At 42.5% G+C, this 27,454-nt stretch overlaps 1 protein-coding gene, 1 long non-coding RNA gene and 1 other non-coding gene across 5 annotated transcripts in view; 1 reads left to right on the forward strand and 2 right to left on the reverse strand.

The window, feature by feature from the left end:
• Positions 1-18,139, reverse strand: part of Srcap (Snf2 related CREBBP activator protein) — a 34,710-nt gene extending 16,571 nt beyond the window's left edge. For 2 of the 3 annotated variants that reach the window (XM_021725512.3, XM_021725511.3), the window contains exons 1-19: positions 17,915-18,139; positions 16,404-16,477; positions 15,520-15,782; positions 13,851-14,102; positions 11,504-11,689; positions 11,146-11,286; positions 8,848-9,070; positions 8,455-8,732; positions 7,776-7,869; positions 7,550-7,639; positions 6,642-6,833; positions 6,223-6,551; positions 5,937-6,114; positions 5,550-5,686; positions 5,171-5,340; positions 4,840-5,032; positions 3,167-3,303; positions 2,892-3,078; positions 259-428 (exon numbers count right to left, since the gene is read on the reverse strand). In XM_021725512.3, the coding sequence (XP_021581187.2) occupies positions 259-428; positions 2,892-3,078; positions 3,167-3,303; positions 4,840-5,032; positions 5,171-5,340; positions 5,550-5,686; positions 5,937-6,114; positions 6,223-6,551; positions 6,642-6,833; positions 7,550-7,639; positions 7,776-7,869; positions 8,455-8,732; positions 8,848-9,070; positions 11,146-11,286; positions 11,504-11,689; positions 13,851-14,102; positions 15,520-15,573 (3,011 nt within the window). In that variant the 5' untranslated portion in view covers positions 15,574-15,782; positions 16,404-16,477; positions 17,915-18,139. Of the gene's footprint in view, positions 1-258; positions 429-2,891; positions 3,079-3,166; positions 3,304-4,839; positions 5,033-5,170; positions 5,341-5,549; positions 5,687-5,936; positions 6,115-6,222; positions 6,552-6,641; positions 6,834-7,549; positions 7,640-7,775; positions 7,870-8,454; positions 8,733-8,847; positions 9,071-11,145; positions 11,287-11,503; positions 11,690-13,850; positions 14,103-15,519; positions 15,783-16,403; positions 16,478-17,626; positions 17,825-17,914 lie in introns of those variants that run through there. The other variant, XM_013357890.4, reaches the window with a different exon arrangement.
• Positions 7,941-8,069, reverse strand: LOC120887727 (small nucleolar RNA SNORA30/SNORA37 family). The gene has a single exon (XR_005731060.2). It is a non-coding gene; the product is annotated as a small nucleolar RNA SNORA30/SNORA37 family (small nucleolar RNA).
• Positions 17,308-21,005, forward strand: LOC144367495 (uncharacterized). Its single transcript, XR_013426930.1, has 2 exons — positions 17,308-17,485; positions 18,060-21,005. It is a non-coding gene; the product is annotated as an uncharacterized LOC144367495 (long non-coding RNA).
• Positions 21,006-27,454: the final 6,449 nt, after the last annotated feature.

The following is a 27,454-nucleotide window of genomic DNA, read 5'->3' on the forward strand; positions in this document are numbered from 1 at the left end:
AGGGAAAGAAATCCAAAATGATCAGAAAGCAGCAAGCAAAGACAGAGGGCAAACAAAAATATCAGTGACAAACATAGGAACCACTCCCAGAACCCTCTTCTAGTTATTTTCTTCCCCAATCCCTCCATAATACTTTATTCTTTTCCCATATAAACATTCTAGCCTAGTCTCCAAGACTTCTTTTCTATCCCAAACCCCTCCAGCCAGCTGTAGTCACTTTTTCTAAGAACCCATCCCCTTATTCCTTAGTCCTGGTACCTGTTGACCTTCATCTTGACTGGCTTGGGCCGGGGAGGAGGGTCAGGAGCAGTGGCCACCTCTAGCAGTACTCGTCGAGAGAGGCGGTGCCGGGGCAGAAATGTATCAGCTTCATATCGAGAAACACGACCCTCCAGGCCAATAAGGTCAAACCGACCCATATCTATCCGCTGCCACAAAAAGGAACACAAAACATGGTGTCAAAGGGACCAATTTGGCCATGATTTCTTGGATATGACATCAAAAGCACATGCAACGAAAGAATAAACTGATAGATTATATCAAAATGTAAAACTTTTGTGCATTGGTGGATGGCATCAACAGAATGAAATAGCAACCCATGGACTGGAATGATATCTGCAAATCACAGATCCAAATTGAGTCATTTTCCAAAGAACACAAAGAATAATAACAACTACAACAAAAAATAACCTGGTTTGAAAACAATCAGTAAAGGTCCTGAACAGACATTTCTCCAAAGACGACATATAAATGGCCAATAAACACAAGAAGATACTGAACACCAATAATCATTAAGGAAATGCTAATAAAAACCACAATGAAATACTATTTCATACACACTAACATAGTCATTATCAAAAAATATTCTTTGGGGCTGGGATTGTAGCTCAATTGAAGAGTGCATGCCCAGCATGTGTGAGACACTGGGTTCAATCCTCAGCACCACATTAAAAATAAGTGAAATGGGGCTAGTATTGTGGCTCAACGGTACAGTGCTTGCCTCACACGTGTGAGGCACTGGGTTCAATCCTCAGCACCACATAAAAAAAGTAAAATCAACAAAATAAAAGTATTTGTTAAAAAAAATAATAATAATAAGTGAAATGAGGTATTGTGTCCATAAATTAGAACTCTTTTTTTTTTTTAATTGCAGAAATTGAACCCAGAGTTACTTAACCACTGAGCCACATCTCCATCAGTTTGTTTTTTGTTGTTGTTGTTGCTGTTTGAAACAGGGTCTAGCTGAGTTGCTAAGAGCCTCACTAAATTGCTGAGGCTGGCTTTGAACTTGTGGTCCTCTTGCCTCAGCCTCCCAAGCCACTGGGATTACAGGCATGTGCCATAGAACTCTTGTACACCACTGGTGGGAATGTAAAATGTCCAGTTGCTATTAAAAAAAAGTAAGGGAATTCCTCAATAAATAAATAAATAAATAATTTTAAAAATCAGAAACAGAATCACCATATGATATAGTAATTCTACTTTTGGTCATATGTCCTCAAAAAATTGAAAGCAGGGCTAGGGATGTGGCTCAAGTGGTAGAGCGCTCGCCTGGCATGTGTGCAGCCCGGGTTCGATCCTCAGCACCACATACCAAAGATGTTGTGTCCGCCGAGAACTAAAAAATAAATATTAAAAATTCTCTTTCTCTATCTCTCTCTCTCCTCTCTCACTCTCTTTTTAAAAAAAAAAAAATTGAAAGCAGGGACGTGTGCACCTATAATCATAACAGCATTATTCACAAGTCAAAAGGTTCAAACAATCCAAGTGTTCATAAGAAATAAACAGATAAACATGTAGTATAGTCACACAAGGGAACATTATGTATTCTTTAAAGAAAAATTTTACACATTACAACATGGATGAACCTTGAAGATGTCATGCCAAGTAAACAAGCTGCCAAGAATGAGTACTTTATAATTCCCAAACACCCTGACTAGTCAAATTCATAGAAACAGAATAGAATGTTGGATGCCAGAGGCTGGGAAGAGGAAAGGGACTGTAATTGTTTAACAAATATGGAGTATTTTAATTTGGGAAAATCAAAGAAATTGATAGTGGTGATAACTGCACAACAATGTAAATGTACTGAATGCCAATGAAATGTATTACTTAAAATGGAAAAGACAGTAAATTCTTTTTTTTTTTTAATTAAATAAACTAGTTTGTTTTTTTTTAAAGAGAGTGGGTGAGGAGAGAGAGAGAGAGAATTTTTAATATTTATTTATTTTTTTAGTTCTCGGCAGACACAACATCTTTGTTTGTATGTGGTGCTGAGGATCAAACCCGGGCCGCACGCATGCCAGGCGAGCGCGCTACCGCTTGAGCCACATCCCCAGCCCAGTAAATTCTATTAAATGTATTTCATCACAGCAACAAAAAAAATTGGGAGGAGGGAATGTGTTAAAAAGTGGAAAGGAGGGGCTGGGGACGTGGCTCAAGCGGTAGCGCGCTCGTCTGGCATGCGTGCAGCCCGGGTTCGATCCTCAGCACCACATACAAACAAAGATGTTGTGTCTGCCGAAAACTAAATAATAATAAATATTAAAAATTCTCTCTCTTAAAAAAAAAAAAAAAAAGTGGAAAGGAGTGCGAAAAATAAAACATCTACAAAACATCTATAAGTATGCCAGTACTACAGGTCCTGGCACTTCCAAAAATATTAATTCAATTCTCAAACACACTGCAATACAGTAGGCCTTACAATCTCTGTTTTGAAAGGTAAAAAAAACCCCAGACACAGAGGTTATTAAATTTGCCAAAAGTCACATGGCTAGAAAACAATGAAGTGAGGGTAATGAAGGAATAAGTAAGGGTACAAAGGTCAGACTCCAAAGAAAAGAGGTCTGAGACTGAGGTAAGGGCCAACCGCCTTGGGGGCAACTACTTACCTGGAGGGGGTGGACATCAGTGGCCCTTAGCACCAGAGAGGCGGTGCTGAAGCAGATACCTGGGGTGATGAAGGGAGAGGTAACAGGTCGAGGGTCAAATAGATTTGGATGATTGCAGACTTTTCGCAGCTGCATCAAAATGTTGATGACGCTCATGAAATGGCCTGTGGCTAGTGTCTCCTTAGTTCTGGAGAGAAGAAAAATAAATGGGACATTCTGACAGCCATCTGCACTCCAATCCAGGGTCCCAGGGCTCACCCTCAGTCCTCCCTTACGTGGTCTGTGCCATGAAGTCATCATAAAGACAGCGCTGACGCTTGGAGAGTCGGCAGCGGATAACATGCTCATACTTTTTGGGCATCTGCTTCTCGACATCCACCTTAACTCGGCGCAGCAAGAAAGGTCGTAAAACCTAAAGCAAATAAGCAGGAGGCTGACAGGAGACAGTGGGTACTAAGCTCCAGCCTAGCCCCTCTAGCTGGGTCTTGGCCCCATGCCAGGTGAGTGTTGACTTAACCAGCTAACTATCATGGAGTCATGCAGTATGCCATATACCAGTCAGATAAGAATAAATTAGAAGTAAGCCCTCTTCTCAAGAAATTCATTATCCAATGAAGGAGACAAAGATAACCATACCAAAATAAAGATACATGAGGAAGCAGTGAGAACAAACCAACCCTACACAAGAGATGACTAAAACTACATTTCAAGGAGTGACTGTTAGTTTACGAGATTACAAAAATAAATCCAGGAGAGAAACTGAGAATAAATATTGTGGCTTTGGGGCTGGGAGTGTAGCTCATTGGCAGAGTCCGTACTTAGAATGCATGAGGCACCAAGTTCAAACCTCAGCACTAAAACTAAAGCAGAATAAAAAAAAACAAATCTTTTATCTCAGTATATAAAAAAGTTCATAGAGAACACAATCTTCCATATCTCTAGTGACATGGAGAAGTAAAGGAAGAAAGAGAAATGAAGTGTAGTAGTTAAGGAAGATTTCCTGATTTCTAGCTTGGTTTTATAAAACAATGTAACTGACCAAGAAATTATTTGGGGCTGGGGATATGGCTCAAGTGGTAGCGTGCTCGCCTGGCATGCATGAGACACTGGATTCAATCCTCAGCCCCACAAAAAAATAAAGATATTGTGTCCACCTAAAACTAAAAAGTATTTTTTTAAAAATATTTACATTTTAGAAGTAGTTGGACACAATATCTTTATTTTGCTTATTTATTTTTATGTGATGCTGAGGACTGAACCCAGGGCCTCACACGTGCTAGATGAGCGCTCTACCGCTGAGCCACAATCCCAGCCCTAAAAAATAAATATTAAAAAAAAAAGAAAAATAAATTATTAGCAATATTTGGCTAAGAAATAACAGGATGTAAAGGCCACAGATATTTGGCTGAGAGAAGAGTGAATTTAAGAGAAACTTTCTGGGTTGTAGATGTAGCTTAGTGACAGAGTATCTGCTTCTTTCACAAGACCCTCAGTTTATCTCCCAGCACCAAAGCACTCTCCCCCACAAAGAAGAACTTTTAATTAAAGATAGAAATTAAAATTTAGGTCAAGAGATCTAGAAACTCAAGGTGTTGTAATTGAAGAATTATTATCACATAGCCTTGGGAATGGTAATGCATATGAGATACACAGACTGAAAAGAAAATTAAGGACCACCCATGCAAGGCAAGCGCATTACCACTGAGCCACAAACCCAGCCCCGACAGTATCATTTCATTCAAACAAAGTAAGGACAAAAACATCCCCACTCAAAACAAGTAGAATGATGACTCAAGTGAAGTCACTCTATTTAATAATGGGTGAGTCACTAGCATATTACTGCTTGACAAGTTCAGCCTAGTGCAGATTTCCCTCTCCCCACCAGGATTTTCTGGTTATTGTCCTGAGCTCTTCACCAATACCCTTGGCAAACTACTACAGGCTCTACCTTGTGGAGGCGTTTGACTAATCCTTCATTATACTCTTGGCTGCCCTCAATCATGCCAGTTAGGGGGTTAGAGAACCATTCCTTGAATTCACGATGAGACTGGAAGACATGGGGCATCAAAAAGTGCATCAAGGACCACAGCTCCATGAGACTATTCTGCAAGGGAGTTCCTGTAAGGAGCAGGCGCCTCTGGCTGCAAAGAGACAAAGGGAATAGGAAGAATGGTCAGCAAGGTTCCAACCTTCTAAGTATCCTTAATATACTCCTCAACCCAGTAGTTCATCCTTCAGGTAAAGCCAATCCTCTCACAACTGCCCATCTCAATCGGTACCTATTAAAATTCAGCAATGACTGCCAGCGTTGGGACTTGAAGTTCTTGATGTTTTGAGCTTCATCCAGAATGAGATAGCGCCAGTTCTTGCGGCGGAAGGCCTGGTGGTCCTGCAGCACCAGCTTGTAAGATGTGATACACACATGGAAGGCATTGGGCTTGGTCCAGCCCTGAGGGACCAAAGAGAGAAAGTAATAGTGTGTGGAATGAAAAGAAAACAAAGAGGACTAAGGGAAGACAAGTTAAGGTCCTCAAGGGATAGAAGTCAGGTTGGAAGAGGATGGAATAATAGGAAGAGGAAAGAGGGACTTTATCTGAGGAAAAGGCCAAAACTGAAGAAAGCATCAATATAAGAAAGTAACCACATGGATGATCGAACCTGCCGCTTAAGCTTCCTCTCTTTTTGGGCTCCATAGTAAGTAAGGATTTTAAAGCTGGGGCACCAACGTTTCAACTCCATCTCCCAGTTCAACATCACGCTGGTAGGAACAATGATTAAGTGGGGACCCCAGTTACCTGTTTAGAAAAAGAATTAAGACATAGTGAGGATAAGTAAGCTTTGCAGTTCTGGTTCCTAAGATATAACCCTGACCACCCTTTCCTAATAGCCCTTCCTAAGAATTCTAGAACCCACACTGTTCTCCCTACAGGGTTATTAACCAGAGTCAAATTAAGTACTTCACTCTCCTGCAGGTCAAGTCACCACCAAATAAACTCTCACTGAGTTGGCCAAGAGGGCCCAGAAAGGGACCTCCCTGCTACTTACCTTTTTCACAGGCCAAGTGGGCAAGCAGGGAGATGGTCTGGATTGTCTTCCCCAGTCCCATCTCATCTGCAAGAATGCCATTAAGCTTCTTCTCATACATAGTAACCAACCAGTCAAGCCCAATGTGTTGGTACTCCCGGAGTTGGCCCCGTAGGAGCAGGGGAATAGGTGTCTTTACCTTACAGGGAGAGAAAATAAAAAAGAATCACCATAGTTGAAGTGAGTTATCTGTCACTGGAAAACCATAGTTCAGATATGAGAAAGCAGAATATGGGTCTGGGGATACCTGGGTAGTGGCCAAGGTGTAACCCTTGGGCTGTAGACTTTCAGCTGCTGCAGCAATGTCAGTAATTTCTTTCTTAGGGCCCAGAGTGGTAGTGGGCCCCGGGGTAGGAGGCCCACTGCCTCCATCTGCCTCACTCTGCTCTTCATCACGGGCAAGCAAGTACTCAACCCCAAAATCATCATCTTCCTCCTCCTCTTGATCTGCTTGGCTTTGTGATCCAGCATCTTCAGACTCATCAGATTCAGATTCCTCCGATTCTGAACTCCCACCTGTCTCTTCTTCCTCTGAATGCTCATCTTCCTCATCCTCACTCTGCTCCTCAGCAGAGTCTAAATCAAAAGACCAAGGCTTAGTGCTCACCATAACTGTTCCTCCAACACCTGCCCTCACCAGTTCCTGCCTTATGACCACACCTTTACCTGACTGACTGCTACTATCCTCTTGAGGAGCTTCTTCAGCTTCTGTGGGACCCTCTAGTTCACAATCAGAGCTATTAGCCTCAACATCCTCATCTTCATCTTCTTCTTCACTACTCCCAGAGCCTACAGCAGAGGCATCAGAGGCATAGGCTCCTGCATACTGCTGCAACAGTTCCTCCATAGATAGCTCACCTGGTGATCAAATAAAGGGTATGTTCCTGGTTGCTTTGAAGGGAGGAAGAAAGGGTTTAAGTGTTATCAGTTCATTTTATCTAGAACTCTATAACCATTACTAGGCCCAAGTCTAAAGGAAGACAAGAGTGTACTTTCAGTACCAGCTACCAAAGCCAAGTCCAACCTGGGATACAACCATGGTGGTGCTGCCTTCTTCTGAGAAGTATGTTATCAATCTGGTAAACTTCCTTTCAAGATTCAGGTCAAATATTGCCAATATCCTTTATTATGCAGTGCTGAGGATCAAACCCAGTGCCTCATACATGCCAGACAAGCGCACTACCACTGAGCTACAACCCAGCCCCACCAATATCCTTTTAAAGCAGCTCTTCCCTGCACTAAACTCCAATATCAAGCTTCAAATTTCCACTATGAGTATTCAGCACTTTCTACTTCGTTTTTCCTTTATAATTCTACCTTTACCATTAGACCCAGAGTTACACCAGAGAAATAAAAAATATTTTAGGGGGGCTAGAGTGGTGACTCAGTGGTAGAACGCCTGTCTAGCATGTGCAAGGCACTGGGTTCAATTCTCAGCACCATATATAAGTAAATAAAATAAAGGTTCAATGACAACTAAAAGTTAAAAAAAAAAAAAAAGTATCTTATTCATTGCTCTGTTCTAGACCCTCTGCATCAAGTGGATGCTCAGTAAAATACCAAGGGACTATCACCTTCTCGAGCCAACTCGCTCAGTTCCATGGCATGATCCACATCCCCTTCCAACTGCTCCTCAGCTGCTATAGTATCCTCTTCATCCTCCGCTAGGAGATAGAATGAAGCAGGATCAAGAAAGAGACACAAGACAGTTCAAAGAGAAGAAATGAGAAAGCCTGAAAGGTTAGGTCCAAACATTATTCAAGGGGTAAGGGGCAAGAGGATTAAGAGAATAGGGCTAACCTTCATCTTCATTGGCAGTAAACTCTTCATCATCTTCATCTGGATGCCAAGGTTGTTTGTTGCGCTGTGTGACAGAGGAAGGTGGGGGCTTCACCTAAATGGATGAAAAGGAGGTTAGAAGAGCAAGAGGAAGGTACAATGTTGAGTAAGACATCACAAAATGATCTCTGTTCCAATGAGTAACACCTGCTACTGCTACAGTACCAGGGGCAAGGACGCAATCAAGGGTTTTCTCTCAGCACCAGCTACCAAATCCTGTCCCCACTGCTGGGGCAGGATCTGTGAAAGTGCTAGGAAGTAATAGTCCCCAACAAATGGACGTATGGATAAACACAGCACACAGGTCCAGAGAAGACTTCAAGGTGACCATCCCAACGCTCAACTTACAAACTAATACAAGGAGTATTATGGTCATTTCACAGAAGTGACAAGGAATAGCCAAAATAAGACCAAACTGCAATTTAGAGTACAGTAAGTAAACTCTTTTCACTATAACAGAAACTGCTAACTGCAGGCTAAAACCCAGATTCTTTCCTAGCCACTCCTAAATTAGAACTCAACTGTCCTTAATCAGGGAGAACTCTCAAAAATACATCCAACATCATAGCCCAGAACTCAAACCTGAAATTCTCCCTGTTCTTCTACTCTGAACCCTCCCCTCCAACTCCTGTTCCCATACCTCCAACACCTGAGAAGGTTCTTCTTCAACACTTTCTTCAGGCCCATCTCGTGTGTCACTATCATGAGAGGAAGGGGTTTGAAAGGGGCTAGAAGGCCCTCCCAACAGTTGAGGGGGGAGAGAACGGAGCAGCTCTTCCAGGGGCAGTTCTCCCTCACGTCGAAGCAGCTCAATCTCACGCCTCTGGGTCTCTGCATCATTGCCTTCCTGTTGTTCTTCAACCTCAATGGTTTCCTCATCATCTTCCTCCTCCTCCTCTTGGGGCTGGAAGTCCCCATCTATAGCAGGAGAACAAGGTCACAAAGTCCACGGGCCCTGCAAGCCACAGGGTGGGTTTTTCAGCTCTGGAAAGGGTATGAGGGGAAGAGTAACAGGGCCAAAGAGAATACACACCTTCATCATCCAGCCGGGAAGCAGCGGGTGGAGGACTGGAAGCAGCTGAGGAAGAGCCAAGGCAAGGGGAAGAGCCAGCTTTGCTGGAGGCTAGTGGTTGGTTGAGGCTCTGAGACAGAAGGTCTGAGTACTTTTCAGTTTGCCCCACAATGAAGTCCAGGTGGAGGTCCAAGGCTTTTTTGCGCTTTTCCTCAAGCCGGGACTGTTGCTTGAATTGCACCACCTGCCACCATCATGAAAGGGACTGCTCACCAAAATAACCATGTATATACTCTTTTGTCTAACTTTAGGAAGGCCTCTTCTATCCTAGACCTTGGGCTGACCACTCAAGAAGAGCTAAATAGTTTTTAGGAGGTTTGAGATGTATAACTCAATAGTAGAGTACTTGCCTACAATGCACAAAGCCCTATGTTTGACCCTCAAAGCTACAAAAAAAAACCAAAAAGAAGAAAAACCCTTAAATAATCTGAAGGATCTCATGATTTAATAGGATACTTCTGAGGGAAGCACAAAAGGAATAGAAGGAATAGAAGAATTTAGACTTCACCAGCTCGGGATGATTTACAGATGAATCTGGAGCTATATCTTAAAACATGTGGCACTGTGGTAGCTCAGAGCACAAAAGCCCTGTTCAACCCTCAGAATAGAATAGAAAAAAAAAAAGTAGATGTTTCTTAAGTACAAATGAGAAAGGTCTTCCCAGGTGCAAAAAGATCTTGTGTAAAATGGTCAGAAGGATGTATCAAACTAAGATGAAAAAAGATTCAAAAAAAGGGCTGGGGATGTGGCTCAAGTGGTAGCGTGCTCGCCTGGCATGCATGCAGCCCGGGTTCAAACCTCAGCACCACATACAAACACAGATGTTGTGTTCGCCCGCCGAGAACTAAAATAAATAAATATTAAAAAAAAAAAAAAAAGATTAAAAAAAAAGCACTGCAAGTACAATTCGGTGGCAGAGGCAGAGCAAGAACTTAGCATGCAAGACCAAGACCTTAACTTCAATTCCCCAGCATCAAAAAAAAAAAAAGGGGGGGGGGGGCAAAAAGCAAGTCAGGCATGGTGTTGCATGATTGTAATCCTATCTACTTGGAAGGATTACAACATCCAGGCTAACTTCAGCAACTTAGAGAAACCTGTCTCAAAATAAAAAAATAAAGGGCTGGGGATGTAGCTCAGTGGTAGAGTGCACTGCAGTCAGACATGATGGCACATGCCTGTAGTCCCAGCTCCTGAGTGGCTGAGATAAAAGAATCATATGAACCCATTAAGTTCAAGACCACCCTGTACAACATAGTGAGATGTCATCTCTACAAAACTGGGCATGTACTAAATTCTGAATTTGTATGTATTTCTTCATAGTTACTCTCTAAACAAAACATTGTAACCATGACTTATGTAGCATTTATGAATACATTATAAAGACTATTTTATTTGTGAAGCATTTGTTAATATTTTAATAATTATCTAGCATTTGTGTCATACTAGTAATCTAGAAATATATTTTTAAATATTTATTTTTTAATGTAGTTGAACACAACACTATACTTTATTTATCTTTATGTGGTGCTGAGGATCAAACCCAGGACCTGGCATGTGCTAAGCTCTACCCGTGAGCTACAACTTCAGCCCTAAAAATATTTTTTAAAGGACATGGGAAGATGTGGGTAGGTTATATGCAAATACTGTGGCCTTTTACATATTGGACTTGAGCATTCCCAAGTTTTGGTACTTGCAGAGATTCCTTGAACTAATTCCCTACGGATACTGAGGGAGGACAGAACTTGAGAAACCATTTACAACTTAACACACAGGCAATGGGAATTTTGATGGCATTCAAGAAAAATAAACACATGTATGACATAAATGTGTTTCAGAAAAAGCATGTTAGTCAGGTGTGGTGGTGCATGCCTGTAATTCCAATGCACTCAGGAGATTGAGGCTGGAGGATCCAAAGTTCAAGGCTAAGGCCAGCCTCAGCAACTTAGCTAGAACTCACATTAAAAAAAAAAAAAAAAGACAGAGGAAAGTAAAAGCATACTATAAGCCTTTCGAAGAACAAATGGGCCAAGGAGTCCTATTAATAATCCCCAAACGCATGGCCCTTATCTTGCCACCATATTTCCTTCTTTCTCACAGCACTAAATGCTAAAAAGGCCCAATGCACAAGAGAAATGTCATTAAGAGTTCCTTGAAATTATAATATTCATTCTGTCAAGGAAAGTTTTCATCATTCCTACTATCTTACCATCCTCCAACATGATCTATGACCATTTCCTTTTTCCAATTCCCATCACTTACCTTTTCCACATTACTCCAGAACTGTCTGACATCCTTGGCCATAGTGGAAGCAATTCGGCGCAACTTTGCCTGTTCTTCCCTCCGAGCCCGTTCCTCTTTCTGCCGCTGCTCCTCGTGGTGTCGGATCACCATGCGCACCACCTAAGAATAAAGACCCAGAGTGAAAACACTCAAAGCCAGACCTCCATATCCATCCAACCAAAAGCAAAGGCCAAGAAATACAAGATGTTAGGCTTGCCTCTTAATTCTATAAGCATCAAAAAAATGTCTACACCATTCTGTTTGGCTCTCTTCCAACTGAGCTACGCATTAAGGGAAAGCATACCTGAATGGAAGGTACACCCCACTGAGAACATACCTTACGGGCCACACCCCGTTTCCATCGGCGCTCCTGAGCAAAGTCGGCAGAGAGCCACTGCATCTCCTCACACAGGTAATCCCAGTGGCCCTTGGGCCGAGGGGGCTCTGGCACCTTAGGCAACCTCTTCAGTGACCAGAAACCCTCTTTCCGCAGCTCAGCAATCCGAGTCTCAATTTCAGCTTCCTAATGAGGGAAAGTTAGGTCAACAACTCCTAGATACAGGCCATCTCATTATAATAACTGAATTCCTGAGCATTGATCCAGCCGAGTATGCTATGCTTACATTGTGTCCATATGCCAATCTTCAGATGAGGAGAAACAAAGATCAGAGAGATTAAATGATTTGTATGAAATCATAAAACCAGATAGTAAAAGTTGGGAACCAAAAAAAAAAAAAAAACAGTTCTAAGGATTACAGACAACATTTCATGTGATTTCCATTCTTTCACACAATCTCCACATCCTGTGGACACAGGTGAAATTTGAAAAAACACGTTTTTTCAAGCAGAAAGTAGATTTCCTTCTCTCTTTCATTTTTTTTTGGTACTGTAAATTTAACCCAGGGCCCACTGAGTTATACCCACACCCCAGTCTTGTCTTTTCTGAGTTGAAGTTGCCGAAGCCAGCCTCAAATTTGAAATCCTCCCACTTCTGCCTCTTGAGTAGCTGGGATTACAGGCTATAAAACCATGCCTGGCTGCTTACTTCTTAACTCTAGATAAAAGGGCTCTTTATTACTGTAGAATTCTATTTCCTCAGGATATGTTCAAGCTGTATTAAGATTATAAATATGGTACATAACCCAATTTACACAATCATCTTTCTGTATTTAAAGTCATTCTGGGGGCTGGAGATGTAGCTCAGTGGTAGCACTTGACTAGCACATACAAGGCCCTGGGTTTAATCCATACCATCACCCAAAAAAAAAAAAAAAAAAGATTTAACAGTGATTAAGTATAACAAAAATACAATGAGATAGTCATCATTACTAAAATTTCTACATTGATTAAATTTGTAGTAAGATAAACATTAAAACCCTCTGAAATGTTTTAATAGCGGTGGTTTAAAAAATCCAAGACAGGGCTGGGGGTTGTGGCTCAGTGGTAGAGCACTTGCCTAGCATGTGCGAGGCCCTGGGTTCAATCTTCAGCACTGCCTATAAATAAAGGTATTCTGTGCAACTACAACTAAAACATAAATATTTAAAAAAAAAAGGAAAAAAACCTATTTCTCTAACAAGTTCCCAGGGACCACATACCACTACATAAATAAAACAAGTTGCAATACTGAAATAATAAGTACAAATAAGTACAAACCCGTGAGCATCACCATTTACAAAGCACTTTCATGTCTAATTCCTTCTTTAATTTAAACCTCGTAACAGAGCCAGGATGTAGTTGTGTGGAGGAATACCTCTCTAGTACTCGTGAAACCCTGGGCTCAATCCCAGCTCTGCTCAAAAAAAAAAAAAAAAAAAAAAGAAAGAAAGAAATCCCAGCAACTTGGGAGGCTGAGACAGGAGGATCGCAAGTTCAAAGCCAGCCTCAACAAAAGTGAGGCACTAAGCAACTCAGTGAGACCCTGTCTCTTAATAAAATACAATATAGGGCTGGGGGATGTGGCTCAGAGACTCAATGCCCCTGAGTTCAATCCCTGGTACCAAAGAGAAAGAAAGAAAAAAAGGAAGAAAGGAAAGACAAAGAAGCTAGACACAGTAGTGCATTCCTGTAATCTCAGCAACTCAGGAGGCTGAGGCAGTGAGACCCTGTCTCCAAATAAAATATAAAAAAGGTCTGGGGATGTGGTTCAGTGTTTAAGCACCCCTAAGTTCAATCCTCAGTACAAAAAAATTTTTAAAAATTCTACAGTAAATCTCACACCATCCCTATCCCTATTTTAATAAAAAAGAATGATGATGCATGCCTGTAATCGCAGCTATTCAGAAGGCTGAGGCAGGAGGAACACAAGTTCAAGGCTAGCCTGAGCAACACAGTGAGGACCCACCTCCAAAAAAAAAAAAAAACAAAACATTGCTTAGAATTCAAGTTCCAGAACTGGGGTTATGGCTCAGTGGTAGTAGAGTGCTTGTCTAGTACGTGTGACGCACTGGGTTCAATTCTCAGCACCACATAAAAATAAAATAAAAGTATTGTGTCTACCTACCACTAAAAAAAATTATTTAAAAAAAAAAATTCAAGCTCAAGCAATTTGCTCAAAATGATATAAATTAATAAAGAGTCCATACTAAATCCATAAGAAATAGTTATACAATATACATATACCCATGGACATGGAAATTAAGAGAAGACTCCTAAAAATTCTCATGAGTTTTCTTAGTACATACATGCTTGGCCTGCTCTGCAATTTCAGCATGGCTCTTCTCCCACTTTGGGCCCCTGTTAGCCAGGTCAGCAGCCTGTGGTAAACTGAGCCCCTCCAAGGGCACTGTGGCACTATCTGGGGGGCCTGGAGGTCCATCCAGAGAGGAATCTTGAGCTATGTGCTGGGGGGAGATGCCGCCTGCCCCACTAGAGGCTGGGGAACTAGATGAGGCAGGGGACACAGGATTGCTGCCTGTCATGCCGTCCGACACCATCTAGAAAATGGAAAAATGATGAAGAAAATGAATGTACCGTGTTAAATGTTTTAAGTATATTATTCTATCCCATTTTCATACAAAATTCTGGAATAAGATTATCAATCTCGTTTAAAAAAAAATTAAGATGAAATTTTAACAAGTTGCTCAAGATGGTAGTGGCAATTTTATAGTCCTATGCAATAAATCTGAGTTACCACTAAAATCAAGAGACACTAGAAAAAAACTCTTCACACTGGGGATGTGGGGTTGGAGATGGATAGTGTTCTCAAACATCTACATATTACTTTACAAAGTAATGCATAAGATATACAAAATAAAGTTCTACTAAAATATGAATCCTCAGGGAACTCATGAATTTCACTCCAACACACAAACCTTACAGTACAACAAATTCCTACCTCAGCTAAGTGACACATTTTACCAATTGCTAAAGATCAAATACAGGGGCTGGAGTTCAGCTCAGTGGTAGAGTGCTTGCCTAGCATATGTGAGGCACTGGGTTCAATCCTCAACACTACACTAAAAAAATAAAAGTTATTTTAAAAAGAAAAGAAAAAACTGGAATATCAAATCCATACACTCCAAAAATCTACTGTTAGGGGGAAAAAAAAAAAAAAGAAGAAAAGGCCAAGTGTGGTAGCAAATGCCTATAATCCCAGTGGCTCAGGGGGATTGTGATTTCAAAGCCAGCCTCACCAACTTAGCAAGGCCATAAGCAACTCAGCAAGACCATCCTTAAATAAAATATAAAAAAGATCTGGGGATGTGGCTTGTGTTAAGTGCCCCTGGGTTCAATCTCCAGAACAACAACAAAAAAAAACCCTACTGTTCACAAACCTAGATCTATTGAGTCTGAAAAGTAATGCACTTGGGGGCTGGGGCTGGGCCTGGGGCTTGGTGGTGGTGAATTTGCCTACCATGTGTGAGGCGCTGGGTTCGATCCTCAGCACCACAAAGAAATAAATGGATAAAATGGAGGTGTTGTGTCCATCTACAACTACAAATTAAAAAAAAAAAAAAAAAGTAATGCTTTTTTCCTACCCTACACGCTTCTTTGGTATCAGAAAAAAGTAAATGCCACACATGAGACTTTACTCTTTTCTAGTTCCCAAAGAGGTCAAACCACTGGTAAAGCATACAGTCTTGAAAGCATGAAGCCCAACCTCCATTTCCCACCTGGCCTAACTCAACCTTTTCCAGGTAGTATAGAGCTCTGCCCTCTTGGAGGTCAATACTGCATTATAATGTGAGTATCCAACAGGATTAACATACTACAGCCCAGTCCACCTGAATGAGCACCAAAGATTCTCCAGAATCAGCTACTTGGGTAGCTAGGATCTGCCACATTTCTTCTGCCTCAAAGCCAGCAGTCCACAAAGCAGAAGCAGAAAAGGAACCCTCTCCATTTTCAAACCTGTGTATGTAGGACTGGGAGCTGAGGATGAGCAGAGGAGGGGCTGCTCTGCATGGTCCCACTCCCAGGCTCCCTGTTGGATGCCTGAAGAATGACTGGGTCGTTATCACCACTGCTGCACGCCGAGGGGATGGCGTCCGGCTGCAGGGCATGCTGGGAGCTGGCCTCATTCTGGGCCACCGGCCACCGGGACCCACCTTCCAGGGCCCGGGGCCCACCAGGGCGTCCCAGTCTCCGCTCAGGTCCACCAGCCTCTGGAGCACCTAAAGTTGAGTAAAAGAGAGGTAAGAAAGTTTTTTAAATCTTTTTTTAAAAGCCAGGAAAATACAGTCCTTATAGCTTATGTTTCTTAAGCATTTACTATTTCCGTGTCAGATATTTTATAAAGCATGCTTGATGTGTTCTAAAATCTTCATATCTTCCTTTTGAATCAGGTGCCTTTCATAACATAAATATTTATTTCCTTCTATACACTGAAAACTGAGAATAAAGCCATTGAGAAAAGATCCCTGACCTAAATGGAAGTTATGCTCCAATGTTATATCTATTTCAAAAATTAGGAAACAAGGATACAGATCAAATGACTTAAATAAAGTCATACATTAAGGAAGCAGCAGAATTAAATCCAGGTAGTCTCATGCCAAACCCACAGAGAACTTGCTACTCTAACTGGTGAAGCCAAGGTGACCAGATCTTCCTCTATCCACAGCCCCAGCTCTGTTGTTGGACCACTATCATCAAAAACACTAAAAAAAATTCACATGCAAATATCCCCATAGTTCTGCAGAGCAAAAATTTACAAGTATTAACCTGCAATTTCTTGCACCATCTCACACATTTCTTCCCATTAGCATGTGTACACAAAATGGTATCTGAACCCTCACCTGTGTGAGCTGAGACCACACCCCCTGTTAAAGTCTGCACTTCCACGGTGCTGCCGTACTGAGGGGAATTACACCTAAAATAGAAGGGGAGAACAGCAGCAGTAAGGAAACAATTCACATTTGCCAACATCCTCCAAAAGCTTATTTTTACTCCAGCTTTTTAAGGCTTTTAAATATACCCAAATCAGTCTTGAAGTAGTAGAAAATTCAGAAAAATAAAAGCAAATTATGTTTCATACAAAACAGAATTCCTTAGGAAATAAAATACAGGATGGGAAGTAGGAACAGAGAAGAAGCAAAGCAAAAAAAAAAAAAAGAGTTAAAAAGTTTAAAAGTAAAAGCTCCAATCATGGAATGAAAGCAAACAAAACTAGCTGTCACATCCAGAAGCTCAAAATGATGCTGCTTTTTCAGTGAACTGAACAAACCAGGAAAATGAATGGAATTCTCAGTGAATAAGCAAACATACTGGCAACAAGATCTACTCAGGATTTAAGACCCATCCTGAATCTTATACACTTCCCCAGAACCTAGAACTATAGCAAGATACTTAGGAAGCAATAGGATGTGAGAAAGGATCACAATGAAGAACCATGCTCCGGAAACAAGCAAGCAAAGTTAACCCCCAAAAGTCCCGGAAGTGTCACCCCCCCCTCCCGTGTTTAAGGAAATTCCTTAACCACGGTGCCTCTTTTGATTCAGTCCCTCCTCCACAACAGATTTCCAGGACCCAAGTTAACCAGACTCCAAGAAGCCTGAACTCTTGACCCCAGTGTTCATTACCATCTCCCAACCCCTCCCAGCAGACTGACCCAGCGTGACCCCTGACCTCTGCCCAAGTTGCCACTAGCCCTGATAGCCCCGCCCCCTCCTCGACTCCCACCCCACCCAACGTGCGCGCCAGACTGGGGGAGGGGCCCGCGCGTGCGCGCCTGGAGGCGGAGCGAGCCGGCAGCGCGCACGGCCCGGGGGCTCCCGCCAGAACCCAAACCCACGCACACAAGGGTCGCAGGACTGGAAAGTCCCTCGTCCACGCCCGTCAGGGAGCACCCCCCCATCAATAGACTGCGAAAAGCTGAGAGGTGGGAGGGTTCGTGCCACCAGGCCCTGGTCCAATGACTGGATATGGTGGGCGCGCGCCCCGACCACTCGTCCCACGCCCCCCTTCCTCTTCCCGCGCGCCCCTGAGGGGGCACTGGGTTGGTGGGCGGGCAGGAGCGCACCTGGGTCCGTCCTCTCAGGGCTTGCTCGCTCAGGCACGCGTGCGCAGAAGGGCGGGAGAGGAGACGAGACGCGCTGGGGCCCAGTGCTGGCCGGACAGGCCCCCTCAGTCTGTCTCTATGGGCGCGCGCCGACAGCCTCGCGCACCGGCCCCGGGGCCCCGGCTGAAGGTGCGCGCGCAGCACCCCGGGAAGGTGGGAGGGAGGCGGTGGCGGAAAGATGCGCGCGCAATCACCCGTCAGGGGAGGGGGAACTGCGGAGCGTCCGCCATCTTGTCTCCCTCTCCTTACCTGCGTCCTCGGGGGCGTGTGCACCACCCCCCCTCCCGCCAAGGAGGGGGGAGGGCCCCCTCTTGGCCGCCGCCTTCACAGCCTTTAAATTCCCTTGGGGACCGCGGCTATTGCCACCGCTTGTTTCCACTGCCTCTTCTCACAGCACAGAGATGCGGGCAGTGGGTTGGAAAAAAGGGAGACGCTACTCCCAGCGAACCGCCGCCGCCGCTCCCGAGGCCTCACCAAAATGGCCGCCACCGTCTCGGCCGCCACCACCACCACAACCACCACTGCTCGCTATCGCTACCGCCGGCGCGGCCCGTCGTCTCGCGAGAGACAGTAACTGGAGGTTGGGGAAACGAGAAGCCTCGCGTTCTATTAGCGCAGGGCGCAGCCCGATGCGCAAAGCAAGCTGGGAGATGTAGTCCCCTCGAGGCTCCGCGTTGGCCGGCATTCAGCCGAGCTTCTCAAGACGCGCTGCTGAAGCTTTTTGGGGCTGCATTGCGGCTTCCAACTCCGACCACTGTCATCTCCACTCACTTTTTTAAAAAACAGATCCCCCAGTGAGATACAGCAAGTTAGCGAAACTAAGTCCTCCTAACTTTTATGGAAGCCTTCTTTTAACAGCTGTTCCTTAAATGTCAGAATAGTTTACCCATAGCTCCCCATAGCACCTATGTCATTTGTTCGCAAACTTTCTAGGTTAAGAACCCTTTGAAAATCTGATAACCTCACCCCGGAATAGTACAATAACAGCTACCTTCAAGTGAGGCTATTTTGTCTCTTTTAATAGCAAATAAAATCTTCAAACAGATCTCCATTTTACAAATGAATTGAGACTCAGAGGTTAACCACAGCGACATAGCCCAAAGCCAACACTTGTAGCCAAACATGGTCTCACAAAATTTTACTACCTTGGGAGACCAGGTTAGGAAACCCTAAAAAAAAATTCGACTCTTCCTTTTCATACAGTTTAGCCCTTCCCTGCGAAAAAGATATTGTTGGTTCCTTTTACAGATGTTTTAGTTGAATAAAAAGTGAATGATACCCGTCTTTTTTTGGGGGGGGAGGGGGTGCTGGGGCTTGAACCCAGGGCCTCTGGCACACTCTACCTCTAAGCTACATTGCCAGCAATGCCCATCTTTATAGACCTCCTCCCATTACACTTACAAGAGAGGAAGTCAGGTAGAGTCTGAGTGAGTTGGACTTAGCGTTGTGCTACTAATTCCTTGTTAGTAACCTTGAGATTTCACTTCTCTGATCCCCGGTTTCCTGATCTATAACATGGGGGTAGAGTCTCTGATGTAAAATTACTTGAAAGCCCCAAAGAACCTTCTGAATGCAGAATGTTTTTAGGACCTCTATTTCAAAGTCTTAAACTTACAGTATATGCTTTAAATAGTTTGTGTGTGTGTTCTGCAGTACTGGGGATTGAACCCAGGGCTTTGCACATAATAGGCATTATGTGCCTACCTATTTGCACATAATAGGCATTATGTGCCTACCGCTGAGCTACATCCGAAGCCCTATACAGTGTTGTTTTTTGTTTATCTATTTGTTTGTTTTTTGGTACTGAGGATTGAACCCCAGGGAACTTAACCACTGAACCACATTCCCAGCCCACTACACAGTGTTTATTTTTTTTTTTAAGAAAGAGTGAGAGAGAGAGAGAGAGAGAGAGAGAATTTTTAATATTTATTTTTCAGTTCTTGGCGGACACAACATTTTTGTTGGTATGTGGTGCTGAGGATCGAACCCGGGTCGCACGCATACCAAGCGAGCGCGCTACCGCTTGAGCCACATCCCCAGCCCCCACAGTGTTTAAATGTTCTCAGTATTAGCAGAAGTTCCAGGAGGAGAATAAGGTCTCCAACTTACTTGCACCTCACCATTCCCAATTCCTTTGCACTGGGCAACTTAACACATTTGCCATATGTCAAATTTGGCTCTTTTTTTATTGCTTTTATTTTTTAAATACATGACAGCAGAATGCATCACAATTCTTATTTCACATATAGAACACAAATTTTCATATCTCTGTTTATAAAGTATATTCACACCAATTCATGTCTTCATACATGTACTTTGGATAATGATGTCCATCACATTCCACCGTCATTGCTAACTCCCTGCCCCTCCCTTCCCCTCCCACCCCTCTCTGTGTGGCTCTTGAAAGCAGTGGAATTTGCATCATCTCTTGCATATGGATGTTGGTGAGCACACTCTCCTGAATAGTATTTCCTCTATGCCATTTCATGTCAGACTCTCTGCTGGGTGCACTGACAAAGACAGGAAGGAAGATGGCACAGTCCTTGCTCTCAAGAATTTAATCTTGCAGGGTGTGTTGGTGCACACCTATAGTCCCAGCTACTCAGGAAGCTGAGACAGGAAGATTGCTTGAGCCGGGAGTTAGAGACCAGCAACATAGCAAGACTCCAGCTCAAAAAAAAAAAAAAAAAAGATTACTTGTTCTCATTTGGGGATGAGCCGTGAGCTTGATAAAAATCATGGCAGAATGTTCTGCTACATCAGGAGAAGAGTTGTTAAAGAACTCACCAAAGGTTGAGTTGGATACTCAGACATTAAGAGGGCTGGGGTTGTGGCTTGATGGTAAGGCACTTGCCTAGCAGGTGTGAGGCACTGGGTTCAATTCTCAGCACTGCATATAAATAAATGAATAAAGGTTCATCAACATCTAAAAAAAATTTTTTTTAAGGGTTGGGGTTCTGACTCAGTGGTAAAGTGCTTGCCTAGCACATGTGAGTCACAGGTTCAATCCTCAGCGCCACATAAAAACAGATAAAGTTATCGTGTCCATCTACAACTAAAAGAATTGAAAAAAAAAAAAAAAGATGTTAGGGAAGTCACTTGGACCCAGATTGGTAAAGACCCAGCATGTATAGGTTAGGTATGGGCCTTTTGGAATGAGAAGGAACTACTGAAAGTTGTTGAGCAGGGGATTGGCCAGGTTAGAGATCCACTTTACAAAGACTAATCTAACAGGATGGCTGTAATACCTGAAGGCTGGAGATGGGGAGGTTGTGAACATCACCCAGTGTAATGGAAGCCTTTTGCCAGGAGGTGGCAGTGGAGATGGGGAAAAGAGAAAGGAAGAATTCGAACTTGGCAATGAGGGGCCTGTGAAGAGCATACCCCTTGCCTTCTCTGAAGCTGGCCTTTCCCAAGCTTCTCCTACCTTTTTGGCTTGGACCCCCCTCCATCAATTGTTGGGGTGCCTAAGGATTCTTTCCTCAATTGCCGTCTCTCATCCAGTGTGTTCTCAAGGACAGAGGTAAATAGCCTGAAACTAATGAAGTTTCTGGGACTTTCACATGGACCCTTCATTCATGAGCTAGAAATAGCGGGAGGTTATTAAAAAACATCTAGGTGAGGTAGGGAAGCCACATTGTAACCAGAAAGCACTTGTATTGTAAGCATTTCTGCTAATTTGTCTAAAAACATCTCAAAAGAAAAGAACACTAATCTCTAAGGCTCCCATAATTTATCATATTCTTGTGCATTCTAATTACCATCTGATAAGCAAAAGACTCCCAAGAATTATTCCCAGCTTAGAACTTGGGTTCCCTGATATAATCATACTTCACTGGGCATATTGAAAATTGAGGTTTGTAATGGTAACCTGAAGTCAGTCAAAAACTCTACAATGTACTGAATCATCACATAAAGATTAAAATTGTTCAGTGTTCAAAAAATCAAACTTGGATTCTCCTCTGCCTCCTGTATTCCTCCTACAGGTGGCTACCTAAGAGCCTCTGATTCACATATCCAAATGTGAACTTATGATCTGAAACACAAAACCTGTTCTGCTTCACCTCTTCATCATTTATCTGATTGCTCATACTAGAAAAGCTAGAAATGGCCAGGCATGGTGGCCCACACATGTAATCCCAGTGACTTGAGAGGCTAAGGGAGGGGGATTGCAAATTAGAGATCAGCTTCATCAATTTAGCAAGGCCCTAAGCAACTTAGTGAGACCCTGTCTCAAAAAGTAAAGGGCTAGGAGGAATACAGTTCAGTGTTTAAGTGCTCCTGGGTTCAATTCCTGGTACAAAAAAAAAAAACCTAGAAGTGTAGATCTTCCCTTTTACTCTACCCCACGTTATCCAGTCACCTAGCTTTGTCAATTACATCTCCCTTCTCCCTTTTTTGTTTTGTTTTCTCTCTCTCTCTCTCTCTCTCTCTCTCTATATATATATATATATATATATAGTACCTAGGATTGAACTGAGGGGTGTTTAACCACTGAGCCACATCCCCACCCCTTCCTTGTATTTTATTTAGAGACAGGATCTCACTGAGTTGCTTAGAGCCTCACTGGCTTTGAAGTTGCAATCCTCTTGCCTCAGCTTCCCTAGCCACTGGGATTACAGGCCTGCGCTACCACACCCACCCTGTTTTGTTTTTTGCTGTGCTGGGAATTGAACCCAGGTTTTCACTCTTGCTGAGCAAGCACTTTTGTTGGGTACTGGGGATTAAACCCAGGGACACTGTGTCACTGAACTATGTCGCCAGCATTTTATTTTTTGAGACAGTGTCTTACTAAGTTACTTAGGGCCCCACTAAGTTGCTGAGGCTGGCCTCAAACTTGAAATCCTCTTTCCTCAGTCTCCCAAGTCGCTGGGATTACAGGTTTGTACCACCATGCCCAGCATCTTAAATAAAATTTTTAATCTTAAAAGAAATCTTTAAGGGCTGGGGATGTGGCTCAAGCGGTAGCACGCTCGCCTGGCATGCGTGCGGCCCGGGTTCGATCCTCAGCACCACATACCAACAAAGATGTTGTGTCCGCCGAGAACTAAAAAATAAATATTAAAAATTCTTTCTCTCTCTCTCCTCTCTCACTCTCTCTAAAAAAAAAAAAAAAAAAAAAAGAAATCTTTAAATCTTAAGTAAATCTTAAGTTCCTCCATACTATCCATTTATTGGAAGCCCCCCCTAAATCCTGACACTTCAGTGATTTATAATCAAGAACTAACTGGTGAGAACCTTAGCCCTGGCCTCTGCCTCCCTACCTATACTTTGATATGGACAATTGATATTTCCTCAGTCTTATGTAAAGTATTATGCAAATAAAGCTTCTTGGTGAATTAAGCTTTCTAGCTTCTTGCTCTTCCATTCAACAGCTGCTTCTAACCTCCTGGCAAGTAAGTGTTCTTGGTCTTTGGCAGTCTCTACCAGTCTCCTAATTGATCTCCCTGTAGCCAGTCTCTCCATCCACCAAATTCCCAGTTCCTGTGGGGTTTCCATGCCAAAAGGTGAAACAGAACAATCATGTGAGAGTGTAACATAATATCGGGACCAATGAGGATGCATAACATCATAAAGTGGTGGAGAGGGTTAGGGGAGATGCTATTGAAGACAAAACGGTCTCTTGGGAGGTGGAAGTTCAATAGAGACCTGAAGTTTTCTCTGTACCACAACCAAGGAAAATGTGACAGAGCCACTCTACTTCAAGTCTTTTCCTACCTCCCAAGAAATTTCTTTCTGATATCCACAACACACAGCATGGTGAGCCCCTGCCAAATTCTACAGCCATTGCCCCCAGCCCTCTTTAGTTCATCCACTTTCTTTACTGGCTCTTTCTCCACTCTGGGCTTTCTCACACTGCTTCTTTATTTCCCTCCACCCAGTTAAAACCCACAAATTTTAGCCCCAAGGTAATGTCACTACCTCCAGAAACCTTCTCTTCCCTTCAGCTACATTAAGTCTCCTATAACATTGTGCTTGTTTGCTTCTCAGCACTTGAATAACATTAGAAATACTCCCTTGAGTTCTCATCTGTCTTGTTCACATCAGTACAGGGCCTATACCCATTGTCTAACTGAGTCCCAGACACATTGAAAACATCAGTAGCGAGGGCTTGATTGTTGCCTGTTTTATGTACATGATAGCAATAATTTGTATGTGTTAAATTTACTCACAAGGGCTGGGTTTATGGCTCAGTGGTAGAGCACTTGCCCAGCATGGGTAAAACACTGAGTTAGATTCTCAGCACCACATATAAATGAAATAAAGGTCCACTGACAACTAAAAAAAATTTTTAAATTCATTTACAAATAAAATAATGACAAAGACTAAATACCAACCTTTTTTTGGGGAGGTGTACTGGGGATTGAACCCAGGCATGTTTAACCACTGGGCCACATCCCCAGCCCTAGTTTTTATTTTGAGATGGGATCCCGCTAAATTGCTCAAGGTTTCCCTAAATTGCTGAGGCTGGCTTTGAACTTGCGATCCTCCTGCCTCAGCCTCCCCAGTGGCTGGGATTACAGGTGTGGGCTACCCATGGGGAACATCAGCCTTTTTATACAAAGAAAGCCAATTCTCACAATAACCCTAGGAAGTAGGTTACCATCTGCCTTTTACAGATGGTAAAAGGGATGCTAAAGTAACTTGCCCCAAATTCCACAGGTGGAAAATAGGACAGGGACTTGAACCCAGAAAGACTGACATCTGTGCTCTCAACTGCCATACCTGTCAAGTTCAGGTGTATTATGTTCCACACATTAGCCAAGGCACTGGGGAGATAATATTGAGAAAAAAATATCAAAATTCAAGTTTTTATCAAGCTTATGTTCCTGGTGGGGGAAAAATAAAGAGCAAACATATAAACAACAGTATAAAATAGTAATGGGTAATATGTTTTATGAAGAAATTAAAGCCAGAGTGTTATTGGAGAGTTGGGCACAGAGGCCCCCATCTCAGTAACTTGTGAGTTTGAAACAGGAGGACTGCAAATTTGAAGTCAGTTTCTGCAAATTAGTGAGACTCTGTCTCAAAATAACAAATAAGGCAAGCACAGTGGCATTTGCCTGTAATCCCAGCAGTTTAGGAAGATGAGGCAGGAGGATTGCAAGTTTGAGGCCAGCCTCAGCAATTTAGTGAGACCATATCTCAAAATAAAAAAAATAAAAAGAGCTGGGTTGTGGTTCAATGATAGAGCATTCCTGGGTTCAATTCCTAGTATTACAAAAAGAAAAATCATGATAGAGGAGAAGGGGTAAGAGGCAGGGGACAGGTTGTCTGGAAAGTCCTCCCTAGTATAACATGTGAACAGAAATGCTTTTGGGGGAAAATATTCTCAGCAGAAGTAAGTATTGCATCCAGCCTCTCCTGACAAGATTTAATCAGGACACTGTATGTCATAGGAGAGCAGCAGGAGATGAGATCTAAAAGGAGATTCAGGGCTAGGAGAGGGCTTTGAAGACCAAGGAGTTTGGGATCAAATTCTAAGTGTAGCAACAGAGTTTGAAGCAAAGGCCAGATATACTGTGTTGAGAATGGACTATTGAGGTGAGATTCAAAAGTGATTGCTATAGTCTAAGGGAGAGGTTATGAAGATTGAAATCTTTAAGGAGAAAGGGAATCTGGAGGTAGGTTTGCCAGATTTAGTAAATAACTCTTCCCGGGGAAGAACCTCTGGAAGGAGCCCCCAGTAGGCAACTTTAGAGTGTCTGAGGTCCCAGGGGGGCTAGGAGAGGATGGTAACTGCTAACACCTGTCTCCCCTCTGGGAGGGCAAGGAACTGTTGAAAGAGAACACAGCCAATTCCAGAACCTTCATAGATTGAACTCAGAACATCTTAAGCAAACACAACAGTCAAAAACACACCAACCCTATAAGAAATTTTCAAGACACCTGTTCTAGGAAGGGTGTGGGAAATTAGGCGCATTCATGCTGCCATAGGAACTATAATGTATATAGTCTTTTTGACTGGCTTTTTTCAGGGGGCGGGGAGTTACTAGAGCTTGAACTCCCGGGCATTCAACCACTAAGCTACATCTCCAGCCTGTTTTTGTATTTTATTTAGAGACAGGGTCTCACTGAGTTGCTTAGTGCCTCACTTTTGCTGAGGCTGGCTTTGAACTCTAGATCCTCTTGTCTCAGCCTTCCTAGCCATCGGGATTACAGGCATGCACCACTGTGCCCAGCTTTGATTGGCTTTTTGGAAAATTGTTCTTTTTTAAACTTTTTTTAGTTGTAGATGGACACAATATCTTTCATTTTATTTCTTTATTTTTAAAGAGTTTTTTAGTTGTAGTTGGACACAATGCCTTTATTTTATTTATTTTTATGTGGTGCTGATGATCAAACCCAGGGTCTCGCACATGCTAGATGAGCACTCTACCACTGAGCTACAAGCCCAGCCCAAAAAATTGTCCTTAAAAAGTATTGCTGGGGGCTAGGGCTGGAGCTCAGTGGTAGAGCGCTTGCCTGGCAGGAGTGAGGCATTGGGTTCAATCCTCAGTACCACATAAAAATAAATAAAATAAAGTTATTGTGTCCACCTACAATAAAAAAATACATATTTTTAAAAAAGTATTGCTGGGCATGGTAGCACAATCCTGTGACCCAAGCAACTCAGGAGGCTGAAGCAGGAGGATTGCAAGTTAGAGGACAGCCTCAGCAATTTTGTGAGACCCTGTCTCAAAATAAAAAACAAAAAGAGCAGTCTGGGATTGTAGCTCAGTGGTGGAGCGCTTGCCTCAAACATATGAGGCACTGGGTTCAATCCTCAGCATGATATAAAAATAAATAAAATAAAGGTATTGTGTCCATCTACAACAAAAAAATTTAAATAAAAATTAAAAATAAAATAAAAAGAACTGGGGATATAGCTCAGTGGTTAAGCACCTCTCGGTTAACTGGTACTAAATAAATAATAAACATTAAATTTTTAATTTTTAAAATATCTTTGCCTCAGAAATTCTACTTTTAGAAATTTACCTAAGGAATTCATCAAACAAACCAAGTATGCATGTGCAAAGACGATTGTCACAACATTGTCTATAAAAGCAAAAAATGTTCAACAATAACAAATAGAGAAAGAATAGGAAAAAGTAGGGGCTGGGATTGTGGCTCAGTGGTAGATAGCTTGCCTAGCACGGGCAGGACCCGGGTTCGATCCTCAGCACCACATAAAAAAAATAAAGGCATTGTGTTGTGACCATCTACACCTAAAAAAATAAATATTAAAAAAAAAAGAATAGGAAAAAGTAGTTGGGAGATAAGGAAATTCCAAAGTCCAGTAAATATATTGAAAAAATGGTCAGAAATCAAGGGTTATAAATTTTCTCTTATATGTGAAAACTAGAAAGAAAAAAAAAGGGGACTCTCATGAGAATAGAAGGGAGACCAGTAAAGGAAGGGGACTAGAAATTAGGAAGGAGAAGGGAGAGGTACTGGGGAATTAAACCAACCAAATTCTGTTATGTGCACCTACAAATATGTCACAATGAATCCCACTATTATGTATAATTGTAATACACCAATAAAAATTAATTAAAAAAAAAAGTAGAGCACCTGCCTATCATGATTGAGGCCCAGTACTGTGTAAATAAATAAATGTCACCCTCATGAATAATCAATGAAATCTAAAAATGATGACAACCATTTCACAGAACAAAGAGAACTACATTACTATCTATAAAACTAAAATTTTTTTTTTTAAAGAGAGAGTGAGAGAGGAGGGAGAGAGAGAGAGAATTTTTTATATTTATTTTTTAGTTCTTGGCGGACACAACATCTTTGTTTGTA

The sequence above is a fragment of the Ictidomys tridecemlineatus genome, chromosome 10 (genome assembly GCF_052094955.1).
Source record: "Ictidomys tridecemlineatus isolate mIctTri1 chromosome 10, mIctTri1.hap1, whole genome shotgun sequence".
Lineage (NCBI taxonomy): Eukaryota > Metazoa > Chordata > Mammalia > Rodentia > Sciuridae > Ictidomys > Ictidomys tridecemlineatus.